The 18272-nt window shown below is 33.6% G+C and overlaps 1 protein-coding gene across 1 annotated transcript in view; it reads right to left on the reverse strand.

Annotated features, from left to right (window-relative positions):
• Positions 1-4326: 4326 nt before the first annotated feature.
• Positions 4327-18272, reverse strand: part of LOC117181998 (protein dachsous) — a 318444-nt gene continuing 304498 nt past the window's right edge. Inside the window, exons 15-16 of the mRNA XM_033375018.1 lie at positions 13109-13405; positions 4327-7500 (exon numbers count right to left, since the gene is read on the reverse strand). Of these exons, the coding sequence (XP_033230909.1) occupies positions 4727-7500; positions 13109-13405 (3071 nt within the window). The 3' untranslated portion in view covers positions 4327-4726. The remainder of the gene's footprint in view (positions 7501-13108; positions 13406-18272) is intronic.

Raw genomic sequence — 18272 nt, forward strand, 5'->3', positions numbered from 1 at the left:
ATTTATATAATTTATTCAAATTTGATTTATTCAAATAATGAGAATCGTCAGCATCGAAATCTGGAAATATTAAAATCCCCATCTCCTGAATTTATTTCAAAGCAGTTAGCTGTCAGCAGATAGATATATAAATAGAATCAACGATGTGCTCCGACCGGCAATCGTGCATCTTCGAGTTTTCAAATTCAGAAGAGGAGAAATAGGTTGCGCGCGCAACTCAGTCATTTACAGCGTCTCCTACTGCATTCACACGGACATAGCCCTGTCATAGTATTGGACCGCATCTCGTTTCAGATCTGGGATCACTGATTGCAACGTGGGTAATTTAAAAAAAAACATATTTATTTGCACCCCACGATTTTTTTACCTCCACTTTCAGCAGCTGCTGCTAGCAGACTGGCGCTTCAAGTATGCTAAACGACTTTACTCACAGTTAGTGTCTCCAAATAAGGCTAGATGGCGAAGCTTACTCAATTTTTTCGAATTAAGTATGGTTTATAAGAGTTTGAAAATTTCTTGGAGTATCTGACACCCACAATGCACTTTAAGGGTTAAATCACTTGCAGAAAAATAAATACTCATAACTTTGCAACTAATAAATGCAGGGTATTGAAAATATAAAACCGTTTGCTATAAAAATTCATTTATTGCGTAATACTTCACGTAATAGCGAAGCTCGATGAAAAGATTTGTACAGAAGTGAGAAAAATTTATACAAAATGAATTCTATGAGTCAACTAATACATTCCTATACGCATATACATATAAATACGTGTGATTGTCTCATAACCCTTTCAGTGTTACTCAACATAAATGGCGAGCATTTACACAAATTTCTCCGGAAATTAATACAAATTCCTTCCCTCACAGAAGCATGATATTCCGGGATAGCAATTGATCTGAATTTGATGCCGTTTATGTCCCCGGTTGTCCCAGAGACATCCTACCTGGCGGAAATTTCGATCTTCCCAAGATATCAGGGATATCTTGTCATATTTCTGAGAGGGCTTAGATTAATCAATTTAAATAAACCACGACCTAAAAGTTCAGTTCTCTCGTGGCTTCCTCGACGACAAAAAGATTTCACTCAATTCGACAGGAAAGGTCAATCTCTCTCAGCCGTCTTAATTTTATAATTACAATAATTACTTTACTGTACACGACAACTAATTCTCATCGACAAAAGTGAAATCCTCTTGTCGTTCTCAATGGTCTAGTGTTTTGATTATAAAACGAATTATCTCTCATCTTTCATTCTATATACAGGACTACTTAAAACTAGAGCATCGCTCGTAGCGAAGCTTTTTTTTATTTACAGCGCCCCCTTGGTTTGAAATTTTAACCAAGGTGCTAGTTGCATTACAAACCTACTCTATATTGTACAAAACAGGCTAAGCCAAAATAACTCTCTTAACATTGCAGTCTCCTGAGGAATAGAAACGTTCCCTTTTTTTTCCTGAAACGATGATTTATCGCTTGGCAATTCGCGCGTCTCAAAATTATCTAAAAATAATAGAATCTACATTTGCGCACCCTTCGCAAAACTTTCGTGGAAGAGACTAAAAAACACCTCTAAGGGGCCGTTTATAAACTAAGTTACCAATTTTCGGCTATTTACACCCCCCCCCAACGCCTTCCCACGTCGAAGACAGTAACCCCCCCCCCCCCTCCAATCCACAGAAAAAAGCAAGGCATTCGTTGGCTAAAGACGGATTTCATGTCAAATTGAAAAAATGAAAATGTATAGATGAATTTTCAGCAAATAAGATTAATTTTTCAAATAAGACATGAATTTTCTAGTTAATAGTAGAATTTTCAACTCATTAAGGATCAAATTTCCACTAAAACGGAATATTTAAATTTTCAGATAAAGAATTAATTGTTAATTGTAAGAAAACAGAATTTACAACCGAATTGATGAATTTTAAAGTAAAACAGGCGAGGTACCTACAAATAGTTGAATTTTCAACCCGAAATTACGATTTTTGGACAAAAAAGTTAATTTTCTACCAAATATTCAAGTTTTCAAAAAGATTCACTTTTAAGCAAATGGTAGAATTTTGTACCAAAAAGGTTGACCTTTCAACTAAAAGATGGAGTATGAATTAAAGAAATCAGTTTTCAATTAAAAATCTCAATTTTGAACAACATTTTTCAACTAAAATCATTTGAAAAATTCATTTTTAACAAAAGAGTTCATTCAACCTAAGACTTGGGTTTTCAACGAAAAATACGACTTTTCAACCGAAGATTAATTTTTTTGACCAGAAAGACATATCTTCAACAAAATTAATTAATTTTCAACCAAACTGTTGAATTTTGAAGCTAAAAGCAAAAATTATTCACGAAAAAGTAGAATTTTTAACCCGAAAATATGACTTTTGGGCATAAAACTTACATTTCTACCAAATATTTAATTTTTCCAATAGTTTAATTTTTAAGTAAAAAGTTGAATTTTCTACCAAAATACTTGAATTTTCAACTAGAAATATAAGTTTAAAAAAAGGTTCATCTTCAAACACATGGTTTAATTTTTAACTGAAAAACCCATAAATTTTCAATTAAAAATCTCAGTTTTGAACAAAACATGGAATAGATAAAAAATTAATTCTCCACACAAAAAAAAACGAATTTTGAGCAAAATAGTTAAGTTTTTAACTAAAATGATAAATCATAAAAAAATCATTTTAAACAAAAGAGTTCATTCAACATAATAGTTGAATTTTGAACCAAAAATATAAATGTTGTATAAAATATAATTGTTGAATTTTAATGCCAAAACGACCAATTTTATCTACAAAACAGTTGAATTTGCAACCAGAAAATATGATTATTGTTCAAAACCAAATTTTTGATCATATCTTTACATTTTCAAATAAATAGGTAAATTTTTAACCAAATAGATGTAATTTCAAGCAAATGAATAAGCAGGTATGACTTTTAAACAAAGAAGATTCATTTAAATTTAAAAAAACACACATTTTCTACAAAATACATGAATTTTCAAGCCAACTGTAGAATTTTTAGCCAAAAAGTCGAATTTTTTGTTCAAAACAGTTGCATTTTCAACCCAGAAAAAGGCTTTTTTTAATTTAATTGTTTACCATATCTTTAAATTTAAAAATCAATTGGTCAATTTTTAATCAAATAGTTGAATTTTTAATAAATAATTAATCATTTTGACCAAAAAAATTAATTTTTTATCAAACTGTTACATTTTTTAACCAACATGTATGACTTTTAAACAAAGAAGATTCATTTTCATTAAAAAAAAAAAACAAATTTTCTACAAAATACATGAATTTTCAAGCCAATTGTAAAATTTTTAAGCCAAAAAGTCGAATTTTTTCTACAAAACAGTTGCATTTTCAACCCAGAAAAAAGGTTTTTTTTAACTTGATTATTTACCATATCTTTAAATTTTAAAATCAATGGGTAAATTTATAACCAAATAGTTGAATTAAACAAAAATTACTATTTTTCACTAAAAAAAGTTAATTTTTTGTCAAGCTGTTAAATTTTTAACCAAAAGGTATGAATTTTAAACCAAGAAGACTTATTTTCTTCCAAAAAAGACATATTACAAAAAAAAATTCTCAAGCAAATTGTTGAACTTTTAAGCCAGAAAGACGAATTTTATCTACAAAACAGTTGAATTTTCAACCTGGAAAAATTTTCTTTTTTAAAAATTGATTTTTTACCAATTCTTCGAATTTTTAAACAAATAGGTAACTTTTTAACCAAAAAGCTGAATTTTCAACAAAAAATGTTACTTTTAATCAAAAAAGTTAATTTTTTATCAAACTGTTAAATATTTAACCAAAACGTATGAATTTTAAACCAAAAAGATTAATTTTCGTGCGAAAAAATAAGGATTTTATCAAAATAGTTGGATTTGCAACCCAGACAAATGAATTTGCAACTAAACAACTCAACATACTTGAATTTTCGACAAAAACGGTGATTTCTTATTCCAGAAGGTTAATTCCCCCCCCCCCCCCCCAAATACGAACTTTCAACAAAATACATGAATTTTCAACTAAAAAAAGACAAATTTGCACCCAGAAAGTGGAATTTTTAACTGAAAAAGATACATGTTCAACCAAAAATGACATAGTTAAATTTTTACTTAAGAAGAATTAATATATTAAACTCTACCGTTGCAGGGTCATCTTTCGCAAGATTTGCAAACTTTGTTCAAATTTATCTTCAGGAAACGTACTAAACGTCATCTAAATTCGTAACGTTACTCCCCCCCCCCCCCCCCCCTGTTAAGAACCGTAGTTTTTGGCGCGATCCCCTCCAACCCTCCCTAAAATTGGTAACGTAGTTTATGAATATTCCCTAACTCTCACGAAGTATCGCGTTTGACATGATGTCTCTCAATCTCTCTCCTTCTAGTAGAAACATTTTATCACATTAATTTACTTAAAATAGTTCCTAAGGATTCAGCCTGAGGATCAGAGCTGGGTACCAATACAAAATCGAGAACGTGACAGATATTTTAATTTCGTTAGTCTACTGGTAATCACTTTTATTACTGCAGAAACACCACGGACAGATGTCGGCAAAATCGAAAGTAATGAAAATAATGATCAGTAGGTACAGATTTAAGATCTACCGACCTAAATCCGACTCTATATTTCTTTTTAAAGTATTTTCTACCCAGCATTGACAAGATTTCAGTCACACAGCGGCAAAACCATACGAGAAAATTGGCAACCTATCAGATTCTAAGCTCCGCATCGGTGACTGGAATCCCCCTCGGAGGACCTTGACTATTCCTTTGCGTCGCGGGTGGCACTAGAGGGCTGATGCTAGGACTCCTCGTCGCTAGAGGCGATAACGAGGGGGAGAAACTAGGACTTAGCGCTGCTGAGGGAAAGGTGGAGGCATCGTGACTAATGGGTGACCTTGGCAAGATGCCTCTCGCCAGGGCAGGAGCTGCAAGTGACCTTGGAGCAACGGAAGTGAGCAACGGAGGCGGTGGAGCTTTATGTACAGATTTTGCTTTCCCACTGCTGCCCGAATTCCCACTTTGAACACTAGCCGCATCGTCTTTCAGTCTCGCAATTTCACTAAAAACATGAGCAAGTGGTTGATACTGAGGACCCCAGTCCAGCAGGTAGTCCCAGTTGTAAGAGCCCGTCAGTTCCTCTTCACTGTGGACTATCGAGCTCAGAGATCCGTTCATCGAGGGTCCACCACCCGGGACCTCGAGTCCAGAGGTTGGTCTACTCGGATCCCCAATTTTCCCGTAGATCAGGGTAGCAATGTCTGCTTCAGTCGCTGTCTCATCCTCAAAAAGGTGAAGACTATCCAAAGGAAGAGCCTCTGGAGGTCTCCTAGGAGTGCCAACAGGCGGGTCGACAATTCCCAGCCTCGCTAAGTATTCTTGAGTATTGTGAACTGATAAATCACTGGCTGAATCTCCCGGATTGCCCTCGTTGATCATTCTAATCTCCTCATCCTCGCCATCGTCCTCTGCAGATCCCCGACCCGAGGAACCCGACTGGTCACTCCCGGATATTTCCGACGTCGCTTGTTGTTGAGCGGATTGGCCAGACGTTCCGTAGGAGGGAATTTCATCGTATTTGGGAGGAGCGAACTGACAGGAGGTTCTTTCACCTCTTTCCGTAACCGAACAAGAGTTTCCTGTGTTGCCACCTCCAGCAACACTTCTGATCGGAATGGTATCAAAGGCACTGGGATCCACGTAACTGTTAGAAGCTGCTGCGTTGCTGTCGCCATTTAATCCGGGCTTTGTTCCGGGTTTTTTGTGTCGACGATTTCTGATATGAAGATAGAGGAAGATGGAACCGAAAGCGAGGACGAGTAGGAGAAGAGCGATCAAAAGCCCTAGGGCCCAGTCGGCTAAGCCATTGGAAGTTGCAACAGCCATGTTGGTGCCAAGATTCGTTGGCGTCAGAGAAGCTCCTCTCGCTATCATGAAATCGTCATTGTCCACAACTGTCACCTCCACTACTGTCATGTTGGAGAGGGAGCCTTGTCGACCAGAACTGGCGCTCACAACCAATCTCGAGGATCCTTCCACGTCTATATTCGTGTGCATGAGTTTCTGCTTGACAATCAAAGCACCGGTTGTTCTGTTCAGTTTAAAATACGGATGCTGAGAAGTCAATTGATAAACGACTCTTCCATCTGGGCCCTTGTCTCGATCAGTTGCAGTAACGTATCCAATAACAGTGCCCGCCAGAATTTGCGCGCCACTTCTAATTCCAAATCTATACATCCGTTCAGTAAACTGCGGATAAAACTCATCTCTAGAATCAATCTCAACTCGAACTCGAACCGTGGCGATTCGTCCTCCAGCATCGGTAGCTCTCAAAGCAAAGGCATAGCGATTCCGTTGTTCGTAATCAAAAACAGCTCTAGTAGTTACCGCTCCGGATTTTGCATCGACTGAAAATAGCCTCCAGCTGTCGTCGATATCAGAAAATCCTGTCGCAGCCGCTGACGTGATGGAATAGTTTAGAGTTCCAAAGATACCACGATCTAAATCTGAAGCTCTCGCTGTGAAGATACTCGTGCCGATCGGTTCGTTCTCACCGACGAATTCTAGATACTCGGATACTGGGAACTTTGGAGAATTATCGTTCACGTCTTCGAGGTGTATGCGAAGACGAGCCAAAGAGCAAAGTGGAGAGATTGGATCGCTGTCGCAAGCCATCACGACGAGGTTGTGGAATTCTGATCCTAAATCACAATCCAGACTATTGTTCACTTGTACCGCACCTGTGGCGTTGTCAATTTTAAAGAGACCCAAGTCATTTCCTGAAGTGATGTTGTAGACTATATTTGCCGCAGGACTGCCAGCAAGATCATCATCTGTGGCTTTTAGGATCGCGACTATGCTTCCAATGACGGCATCTTCTCTGATCGAAACTTGGTGAAGATCTTCCAAAAACCGAGGATAATTGTCGTTGATGTCATCGACGGTTATTACTACAGTCACTGGTTCATCGCCAACTAGGGAACCAGTTGTCGAGTTCTCATCTTTCGGTCCTAATCTTAAGACGAACCTTTCTTTCCTCTCACGATCCAAACTCTTCCCAAGAATCAGAGTACCTCTTGATATTTCAAAGACGCCATTTTCATCGCCTGCTATGATATCTCCATCCAGTAAATCTACTTCTGAAAGTGTCATCAAGGTTGTTCCTCTGGGTGCATTTTCCTTGATCGTCAGTTTGTAGTCTCTGCCGGGTAGAGTTCGTTTCAAACTTCCAAGTCTCAAGACTACTGAACAAACGCCCATTAGAGTTGGTTTTCCTGAATCTTCTGCAACGATGATGAGTTCTACTTCCTTCGGAAGAGGCTTCGGTATAGCTGTTCTGTTAACAGTTACTCCTCCACTTGTTGGGTGCACGGTGAATCCTTTCCTGGCTTGCATAAGACGGTAATGGATTCTAGAATTATCCTCCGTGAGATCGTCGTCTGTTGCATTCACAGTCAAAATCTCCTGGACTTCCGCATGGTCTTCTGTAACAAGAAGAAAATATTTATAAGCTTACATGCACTTCTTCCCAATGTGCATTTTAATTCCATGATCAATTTTATTGGGCGATACAAATTTTTGGATGGGACAAATATATACAAAACTTAAAAGGTAAGGGTTGAATGAAAGTATGAAATAATAACCAGTTGCATAAATCGTTGGGAACATTGCAGGGAACGAACCGAAGGAAAGGTGGGAAAGGGGAATAATAAAAAAAAAATGCTGAGAAGGGAGAATGTAGACTTCAGAAAAATGGTACTGATGCGTTTCAAATTGTGAAATAACTCGGCATTAATGTGCCAGGTTGTAGCTTCAAGTGTCCGAGATAAACCTTCAAACAGGGTTCACTTTTTTAATTTTTTGTTTTCAGAGGGTGGGGGAACATGAAGAGCAGTGAGAGTTGAATTCAAGATATGGTATAATTGCGAGCTACGTATGACCGCCTCTTGTGTATGTACAATAATCCAGCATCTCATCGGAATGAATTTTTATTATAAGCATCGTCTCCTCTTCGTTCTACGTTCCTCAAACTTTTTTCTCTTGATTCTTCCTTTTTATTTTATTTTACTTTATTCCAGTCGTAAATTCGTGCCCACATAACTTTGTATTTCTCTTGTGTCAACTTTTCTTTTTGATATCTAGCAATTTTCAAGTTTATTTCGTCTTTTATACAAAGCAAGTACAAAAGATACGTTTTTAACCAAAAATGGAACATTTACATTTGTAATTAAAAACTTATTCTCAAAACCAAAAATATGATTTTCCAACAAAAAAGTTAATAATCTGTCAAATATTTGAATTTTCAAATAAATAGTTTTATTTTCTACTGAAATAGTTGAATTTTCAAAGAAAATTATTATTTTCCAAACAAATACTTCAATGTTCTAACAAATTGTTGAATTTTTAACAAAAAATATTAATTTCCCACCCAAATAGACGAATTTCTATAAGAATTGTTAAGTTCTCAGATTAAAAAGTCGAATGTTACAAAAAAAGTTCATTTAAAAAAAGAAGAGTTTTTAACAAGAAAATTCATTTTCAATCAAAAAAGATAATTTCTCAAAGAAATAGATTAATTTTCCACTAAAAAAGATAAAATTTTAACTAAAAATAGAATCGTCAAATGCTCAGTTAAAAAAATTAATTTAAAAGTGAAAGGAATTTTCAAATAGTCTAATTTAACTATAAAAGACGAATTTGTAACAAAATAATTGAATCCGCTAAAAAAATGACGAATTTTCAACAAAAAAGGTAAATTTGCTATAGATATAAATTCTATAGATTTTCTATGCATACATAAAGACACAAAAGTTCATTTTCAATGCAGAAAGATAATTTTTCAACGAAATATTTTAATTTTCCACCAAAAAAGATACATTTTTAACAAAAAATGGACTTGTTCGGTTCTCAGTTTCAAAACTAATTTTCAAACAAAATTTTTTGCAGCCACAGTAGAATTCATCTAAAAAAGACGAATTTTCAACAAAATAGTTAATTCCTAAACCAAACCAGATTAATTGCCAACCAAGCAGTTGCATTTTTAACAAAAAGGATGAATTTTCAACCAAGAAGATTATTTCTCTACCAAAGACGAAGAATTTTTAATAACATACATACATTTTCATTCAGAAAAAGAGAACTTCCAATTTAAAATATCAATTTTCCACCAAAAATGATAACAAAAACAATGTTAGCAAAATAGTAAAACTTGTAAACAAAGAAATGAATTCTCAACTAAAATGATAAATAAAAAAAAATTGAAATTTTACATTTCTAGTTAAAGAATTAATTTTTAACCAAAGAGATGAATCTTTAACAAAAAATTTGTTTAAATAAAGTAGTGAAACTAGTAATTAGTTGAATTTTAAAACGAATAATTAAATTTTCAACCAAATAGTAGAATTTGCAACCAAACGAGATGAATTCAGAACCAAGCATACAATGGTAGACTTTTCAATAACAAAAAAACATTTAACAAAGATTAATTAGATTTTCTCATTAGATTCTATTAATTCAGTTCAAATTAAAGTGAATGAACGACACAAATTGGAAGTTTCTTGAAAACAAGGTAAAAAATTATTTAAAACAGGAAAAATAATTTATGGACGCCCCTAATCCGTTGATTTAATCTGCCGTCTAAGTTAATCTTCAAATTACATTATTTGTTTCACATGAAAAAGAGATGTAGAAAACTTAATTAAAAGTAATCTCATACTTCGATTAGCTTTGATATAAAATGACTTTTATATTTCGTATTAAAAAATATGGGGTGGGTCAACTTCAGTCTCATATGACATTTTAAAAGAGTTTAACTGAAGTGTCACTCTGGAAATTGGTTTTACAAGATTGTAAGGCAGATTTTTGAATTAGCATTAGGGTGGATAATATTTATTTATGTTTTGCAATTAATTTTCTGTTAAAATATATATTTTTTAATTAAATAAAAATTAGATTTTTTATGTTTCGTCTGGACTGAATTATATTAAATTAAATTTTATATCAATTATATTAAGTTTCAACCCCTATCCGTAGATGAAATGGATTATATTATTAACTGTAAAATTTACAAAATTCACAAGCAAACATAACATTTTGTTGGGAAAATATACATTTTAGTAGAATTTAGGCAGTTAAAAAATGAATTGCAATCTTCTTTTCAATTATAACACTTGGTCAATTGAAAATAATATCTTTCGAAAAAAAAACAGCAGAGATGTCATCTAGCTATAATTGTACAAGCTTCCTTGAAATTTTTAACATGTTTGTTAAATCAATGTACCTGCAATTCTGAACGCTCAAATGAACAAAATATATGCCCCTATTTCTATTTTGCCCATAAATATTGTTTCAACTGTAATTTAAAATTTGAATGACAATTCTGTTCAAATAATAAATGATTTCCAATATAATAATAAGCAAACATTTTAGCACTTATTTAGTTTACAATCAGTAAAAAATGTCGTTCATTTGAACGTTCAGAACTTCAAGCACATATGAAATTATTGAAATAATTCTAAAATCTTTGAAATCTTTGAAAAATTGATGAACACCCAAAAGTCGCGTGGTCAACCTTTCGGAAAAATGGACTTTCGCACGTATTGCGTTTCTTGTTCTCTTCCTGTTTTCGATACTTCCGTTGTTGTTTCGCTTTTTTCTGTAGGACAACGCATTGGTGGGCATTGGGATTCTTAAGGTGCGTACTTATGTAAGCGAGGGAAGATGCAAATTCCAGACTCGTCTGTAGTCCAGCTCATCCCCTGGCCACCCGCAAATGCACCATTAGGCGGGCGGCTATGTATTTTTAATAAGTTTCGAAAGCCCTCGGAAGAAGCGGCGATCTTCGAGGAGGCGGCTTTTGGCTGCCTCGCAAACGGTGTCCTCACGTTTATTTATGTGCGAGGCGTCCGCACCCTCCCTCATCCTCATCCTTTCACTCTCTGGACTCCTTTCTTCCTCTTTTTTTAAATCTTTCTCTCTTTCTTCCTGACTCTCTCCTGTGCGCTTAAATTTTCTCCCTCTCGCGGTTTATCTCCGAGTGGTGTCAATTCGAGTTTGCAACACGGCCAACAGTACAATATGTGTCTACTAAAAACCAGTTTTTAAACCCGCGTTTATTTCGCGATTGCCTCTTCCCACCCTCATTTATGTTCACCGTTTTGACGTAGTCAAAATGCGGAACATCTTATCAGTGGAAAAACATTAACCCGTGACTTTATTCTTCAATATCGACTTTATTGACCAGAAAATCCTTCCATAGCTTCATTAAAACCCCAACTTCTTTGTGGCCTCGTAAACCGTAATTTGTATACTTTCAGCTTTAGGAACCTTTATTAATTATGTGAGTATGATTTTGGAAATTGTAGACCATCTATTGTAAGAATTCGTACGATTTTTATGATCGCCCCATCTCCCAATTTCTACGTGAAATTTTATATTTTTCACTCAATGTATGAAAAATATGACAATTATTTTCACCGCAAACAACATTTCAAGGGATTTCAAATGGCTTGAAAGATTTTCAGTGATATGAAAGGATTTCATGTGTCATCGAAGTAATTTCGCGAATTTTGAAAAATATCACGAGATTTAAAAAAAAATTCAAAGATTTCACGAAATTTAAAACACTTGCAAATATTTTAAAAGATTTCGAAAGAAATCAAAGTATGCACTTTTAAGTATATTTAAAACAATGTAGAAAGTAGAAAGAAAGAAATGATTTGAAGGATACATATTGTTTAAACAAATATACATCATAATTATCACATGTATTTTTACAAAAATATTCTAGAGTGAAATAAACGTATACTGTTTAAATTACAGAGTTGCTATAGATTAGAGAATTCCAGAAAGTCAGGGAATGTTAGGGAAAACTTGATAGAGTTAGAGAATTTTTGAAAAACTAAAGTCGAAGTTAATTTTATTATTACGGTTAAAATCCTCGTCGATTTGGATCGAACATACGATTTTTTAAACCCTAATTCAAAATTCTTATAAATGCTCATTATATTCTTAACTACATAAAGGTCGAGCATATTTTCGACGGGATTTTAAAGATTTTATGGATTTAAAAAGTTTTTAAAGAGTTTTACTGAATTTTCAGGAAACGCAATCCTTTTAAGTGAACCTCAAAAGGTTTCATGAAACGTTTTCACGAAATTTCAAGAATATTTTATATTTATTAGACTATTTAGTATGAAATAATACATAATAAAAAAGAAATAAGACAAATAATATGTGTAAAAGAATATAAAAATAAATTTCAACATCTAAAACAGGTGCTAATCAGGACATTTAAAATAATAATTTGAAAGAGGGAAGTTATTCAAGATGTCGTAAGATTTTCCAAATTCCCTACATTTCGAAAAATCCGTATGCAATTAACCCTTAAAGGACACACTTCCGTAAAATTACATAAAGAGCATACTGGGTGTAAGGCACCTAAGGGCATTCAAACGTGTGTTGTGCCGACGGTATTGGATAGTTTTTTCTACAAGAAAATCAATTAATGATGTTTAATCTATTTAGTTTAAGGAGAAAAAGGTTTCAGAACAGTGTTTGAAATTTAAAGTAGTTTAAAAAAATCCTTTTTGGAATGAAAATTAAAAAATTACTTTTTTTCACTCTAAAATTCATAACGTTTTTAGTTTTTGATAATTTTACTTAAAATTGTACTTAAATACTTTCGAGATATGGCGCTTCAAAAATAAAATTAGTCTTATAGTGTTCGTTCCAAAGACGGTATTTATCCTAAAAAATAAAAGCTTCAATTCAATGAAAAATGAAACACCGTACTTTGCGTGATTAAATGATATTATTGATCTTAAACTGCATATAAAAGTGATAAAAATCAAAATGATGTGAAAATGTCATAGAAAAATAGTTTTTCATGTCATTTGTTAATCTGGCGCCATATGTTCCATCTACTTGAATTTGGTATATTTTGTAAAAGCGCAAATAAGTCGCTGGGTGTTTGACACCCAGTATGTCCTTTAAGGGTTAATAGACGCGTCCTTTCCGGGTGTTGTTAGTTAATTAGGTCTTTATTTTTCAAATAATTTTGGAACATTAATACAAATAATTAAAGATGCTTACCAGAAACAGTGGCGACATAAGCAGCTTGCAAAAACTGGGGAGCGTTGTCATTAAGATCCGTCACACGAACTGTCAGGTCCGTTGTAGCCTCGTGAATACTATCACTTGCTATAACTTTCAGGGTGTATTCCGAACGAGTTTCAGCATCAAGAGTGTCTCTCAAAACAACTCGACCACCGTATCGATCTATACTGAAAGGTCCTGGATCCGAGATGTTGCCAAAACGATAAGTCAAGACCGGTGAACTGTCGACATCGTTGGCGGTGATCTCTGCAAGCACTGACCCAATTGGGGTACCTGGGGAGAAAATATATGAACATTAGTCTCTAGCCAGTATCAAATTTCACATCAGATATGAAAAATGAACTTCTGTATTTTAACGAGATTATCTTGACACCCTCTACCTCCAATGTATACTTCTTGTATACGATGCAGGAGGATCAGTTAAAGTTCGACAGGAGAAATCTGAGCCGAAATATTTAATAAAATCTTCCCTTACTTTTTCCAAAGGTTAAATATGCTTTTTAATTCATCGAAGTTTTCGTAAGATTCAGAAAAAATTAATTCCACCAGGGCCTAGAGACATTATGCGAAGAATTTCCGTTTCTATTAAGATGGCTTTGAGAATTTGGAACACTTCACTAAAGCTGTGGGGACCAAGTGAAAAGAATCTTGAGATCATCAGCAAAGATAAAAACTTGATTTGCTAATCTTGATGATGCTTTTTATTTACGAAGGTTCTTCTACCTGAAGCATCAACTTCTCTTTCTTTGAACAATCATATGTTGTTTGCTTTCAATTGTCAACATGATTTCATTTTTGCAAGAAGCTTAAGACAGAGATAGCCTTACTTAAAATGCATTGGATACTCCCTATCAACTCGTTTCATCTACATTCATAGCGACTCGACAATCACACCCTGGGAAAAATTCTGCATTCTCCTTGCATGACTCAGATTTCTTTTTCGAGGATATCACCTTCTTGGCTTTCTTCAGAATAAAGAACCGATTATAAATCTGTCTATCAGAAGCAAATGAAAAAGTTGAGATATTGTCATTCAAATGACTTATGAGATGCAAGTTTTGAATCGATAATAAATCAGGGGAATAAGTCCGATTGGTAATAACATCCATCAGCGGAGTTGATCTACGTCTAGTGACTGGTAGCGACGAGCAAAAAAACTCAACATCCACTGGGACATCATGAAGTTATGGAGTAAGCCATACAAGAATGAGAGGAACTAGGTACGCAGCTGTATATACCTTGCTCGTAAATTTAGTCAGACCGTTAACGTCGTGTAAATCGGTTTCAAGAGCGACCTCGTCCTTGTCCTTGTACAGGAACATGTGCACGTTCAACTAAAGTGAGACCCGAGGAATGCTCAGATCAAAATCAGGAAGTACTTTCAGATGACACATGTCCAACAGGTAATATCCTGTTTCTAGCGTATTTGTTTCTCGATACAAGCCCATAAAAAATCGAGAAGAGTGCATCAATGCTTAAGAGGATTTGGGATTCAAACTGATCACGATCTATAAATCTCGGGCTACAAATAATTCATGAGAAAAATACGGGGCAAAGTGACCAATCACACTTCAACCACAAATTCCAGGCTAATTCTCAGTTTTCCAGGTTAAAAGTTACATTTTCCCCGCTGGCATTCAAAAAAATAGGGGAATAAATTATTTTAAGGAGCATTAAGGTGAGTTACAATATTCCTAAGAGTTCAATACGAGATATATTGCATTTTCAACCAAAATATTGAGTTTTCTGGCTAAAAAGTCCATTTTGTTACCAAACATGTAACTTTTAAACGCGAAGGAATACATTTTCGACAAAAAAGGTCATTTTTAACTAAGAAATATGAACAAATATTGAAAAATATGAAACAAATTTGTTATTGAACAAAAATATATAAGTCGATTTTTTAATTATATAAGATGACTTTTCTTCAAAATGACGAATTGTCAATAAAAAAAGTTCAGAATTCGATAAAAAATATGATTTTTTAAAACAAAATAGTTTAATTTTCAACAAAAAAATTAAAATTGTAATAAAGTAGTTATATCTTTAACCAACAGATGAATTATGGACTGAAAATATAATAGTTGATTTTTCAATAAAAAAAAGATTACTTCTCTACCAAAACACCAATTTTCAACAAAATAGTTGAATTTTCAACAACACAATAAATTTTTAAACAAACGAAGGAAGTGAATTGTAGAGCAAAATATGACACTCGATTTTTCAATTAAATATATGATTACTTTTCTATAAAAAGACGAATTTTCAATCCAGAAGGGCGGATTCTTTCTACAAAAATACGAATTATGAGTAATTTACGACCAAAAGAGATGATATTTTAACAAAATAGTTAAACTTTTAACTAAATAATTGAATTCTTAATCAAAAGAGATGAATTATGGATGAAGGATATAAAAGTAGACTTTACATTAAATAAAAATGCACTTTTAAACATAAAAGATGACATTTCAATTAAAAAATGTCACTTTTCTTTGAAAATGTGTATTTTCAATCCAATGGCGAGGATTTTCTATTCAAAAAGACCAATTTTCAACAAGATTAGTTTGATTTTCTCATTCGATTCTATTAATTCAGTTTAAATTCCAGCAATAGAACGAGAAAAAGGAAAATTGTCTTAAATACAGGGAAAAAATAAGAATTATTTGTAAAAAAAAAAGGGGGAAAAAGAGTTTATGGACTGCCCTTAATCTGTTAAGTTGATCTGCCATCTTAGTTAATTTTTAAATAACATCAATGTTCCTTATTAAAAAAAAATATCTGAAGGATTTAATTAAACGTCAAATACACTCCAGGTCTCATAGAAACCGATCCAATTGTGTAATCCCTAGAACTGCTGACCCACGCAGTTTCTCACGGGCAGGCGAGAGGCAGTTGCGACTTTCGCCTCGGAAAGGCCGCACTGCGCGAGTACTTAGTTGAGTATATTACGCAATCTTATGCATCCCAATTGGAAATGGTTCCGGCGGATTTAGATTTGGAGTGTATTTTTACCTCATTATTCATTGTTTTTTTTTTTTTTATAGAATTACAATTATATTTTGTATTTCAAAATAGAAGGTTGAACAAAAATCGTCACAGGAGGGTGGGTTGAATGAAAAATCCTTTAAAATAGCGTCACGTAATATGTGGAAGCTCCCCATCAGGTATAGTTTACTGAAGCGGCTGAAGCTAATTTCGAAAAATGATCCCTAGTTTAATTTTCTCCTGAATCGATTTCACCCCGGATCAGTTTAACGTTCGACAGTTTAACAACTGAAAAATTGAAGTCTTGCAAGTAAATCTGGAGAGAAGGAAAAAATTGCATTCTTGAGATTCACGACTCATTTTTTACAACGGCACTTTGAACACAAAGTACACGTGCAAGAAGGGAAGATGAGATATCGAGTTTGTGAGCTTGGGGTCAAAATGGGTTAAAAGCGCCTTACCGTTCGAGTTTCGAGTTGAACCCAACATCTGAATGCTAGCAGGTATTTTGCCTGTTGTGGTCGCCCACGCAGAAGTATGAAATCGTACCGAAACAGCACCGAACTTAACGCCCTGTTATCCTAAGTGGAGGAAAGTGGATCGAGAGAGAGGGAAGTATCGGGGAAGTAAAAGAGAGAGAAAGAAATAGGTGGGAGCCAGGCGCTTTCGAAGTATAAAGTTAAGTGGTAAAGGATTTATGCCGGCATTAAAGTCCAACTGTTCGGAACAATCTGCATAACTTATAGTGTTGGCTGCTGCGGCGCGCGTTTCTTTGCCCTCTTCCACTCACTTTCGAATCTCTTTCCTCCCAAAGAGCCAACATATTGTTCCTCATTGACAGATATGGTTCAATGCAACTTCCAGAGCGCTCATCATTATTTCAAATGACCCCCAGTGAGGCCATTTCAGTTCATTTTCTGCAGATGTGACACATTCCGAAGAAAGGGCCCTAAGCCTGCTTATGAGCGTTTTTTATTAATTAAAATTCGCTCTTTAATTGGGTGAAGTCAGAAAAATTTGATATTCAATATTTTGCTTGAAATAAGACTTGTTTAATTGGCGTTTGGACTTGGGGCCCTTTCTTCGGAACTCGCCAAAGATTATCACACAAATCATGCCTCAGGTTCACTTCTCAGATAAAAAATAGTGCAAATAGTTAATATTTAGCCTATAATCTTAAATTATAAGTCAGCACAGACTTTTCCTATTTTACTACTAAATTTATCGTTAAGAATTTTTTTTTAATTAAAAGTATTATTCGGTTAAAAATAGAATTATTTTATTGAAAATCATACATTTTGATGCAAAATTTAACCGTTTCATTGAAAATTCGCCTTTTTACCTTTAAAATTCAACAATTTAATTTAATTTTTTCTTTCTTTCTTGACAAACATTTTTTTAATACAAATTCAACTTTTTTTTTAATTTATATTTTTCTATAGAAAAGTCATAATTTTTGGTTAAGAATGCAACTGTCTGGTTAAAAATTAAACTGTTTTGCAGAAAATTCATATTTTGGCTCGAAAATTCAGCAATCTGGTAAAAAATTTAAGTTTTTAGTTTAAAATTGATGTATTTTGTTAAATAATCTTCTTTTTTAGTTTAAAGTCAATTTTTTGTTTAAAAATGCTACTGTTTGGTTGAAAATGAACTTTTTTGTTAAAATCTGATACTCTCGGGTTAAAGGTTGAAGTGTTTTGTATAAGATTCTTATTTTCGACTATAAATATTCAACAATTAACTAAAAAATTTAACGATTTGGTTGAAAATTGATTATTTTGTTCAAAATTCGTCTTTTTTGGTAGAAAATCAATTTTGTTGGTTAAAAATACAATTCTTTGGTTGAAAATTAATTTGTTTTAGTTAAAGATTCAAGTATTTTAATAAAAAATCTTTTTTGTTAACATATCAACTATTACATTTTTCTTTGAAATTTTATCTTTTTAGGTGAAGTATTCAACTCATTTTTTGAAAGTTGAACTACTTTCTTAAAATTCCACCTTTTTGGTTAACAATTCATCATTATTTTTGCTGAAGATTTATTTTATCTTATTTCCATAATGGAAAATTTAACTTTTTTATTAATAATTCATCTGATTGTTTGTAAATGAATTTTTTGTGGAAAATTCATATTCTCAGGTTAAAAATTCAACTG

This window comes from Belonocnema kinseyi, chromosome 10 (genome assembly GCF_010883055.1).
Source record: "Belonocnema kinseyi isolate 2016_QV_RU_SX_M_011 chromosome 10, B_treatae_v1, whole genome shotgun sequence".
In the NCBI taxonomy this organism is placed as follows: Eukaryota; Metazoa; Arthropoda; class Insecta; order Hymenoptera; family Cynipidae; genus Belonocnema; species Belonocnema kinseyi.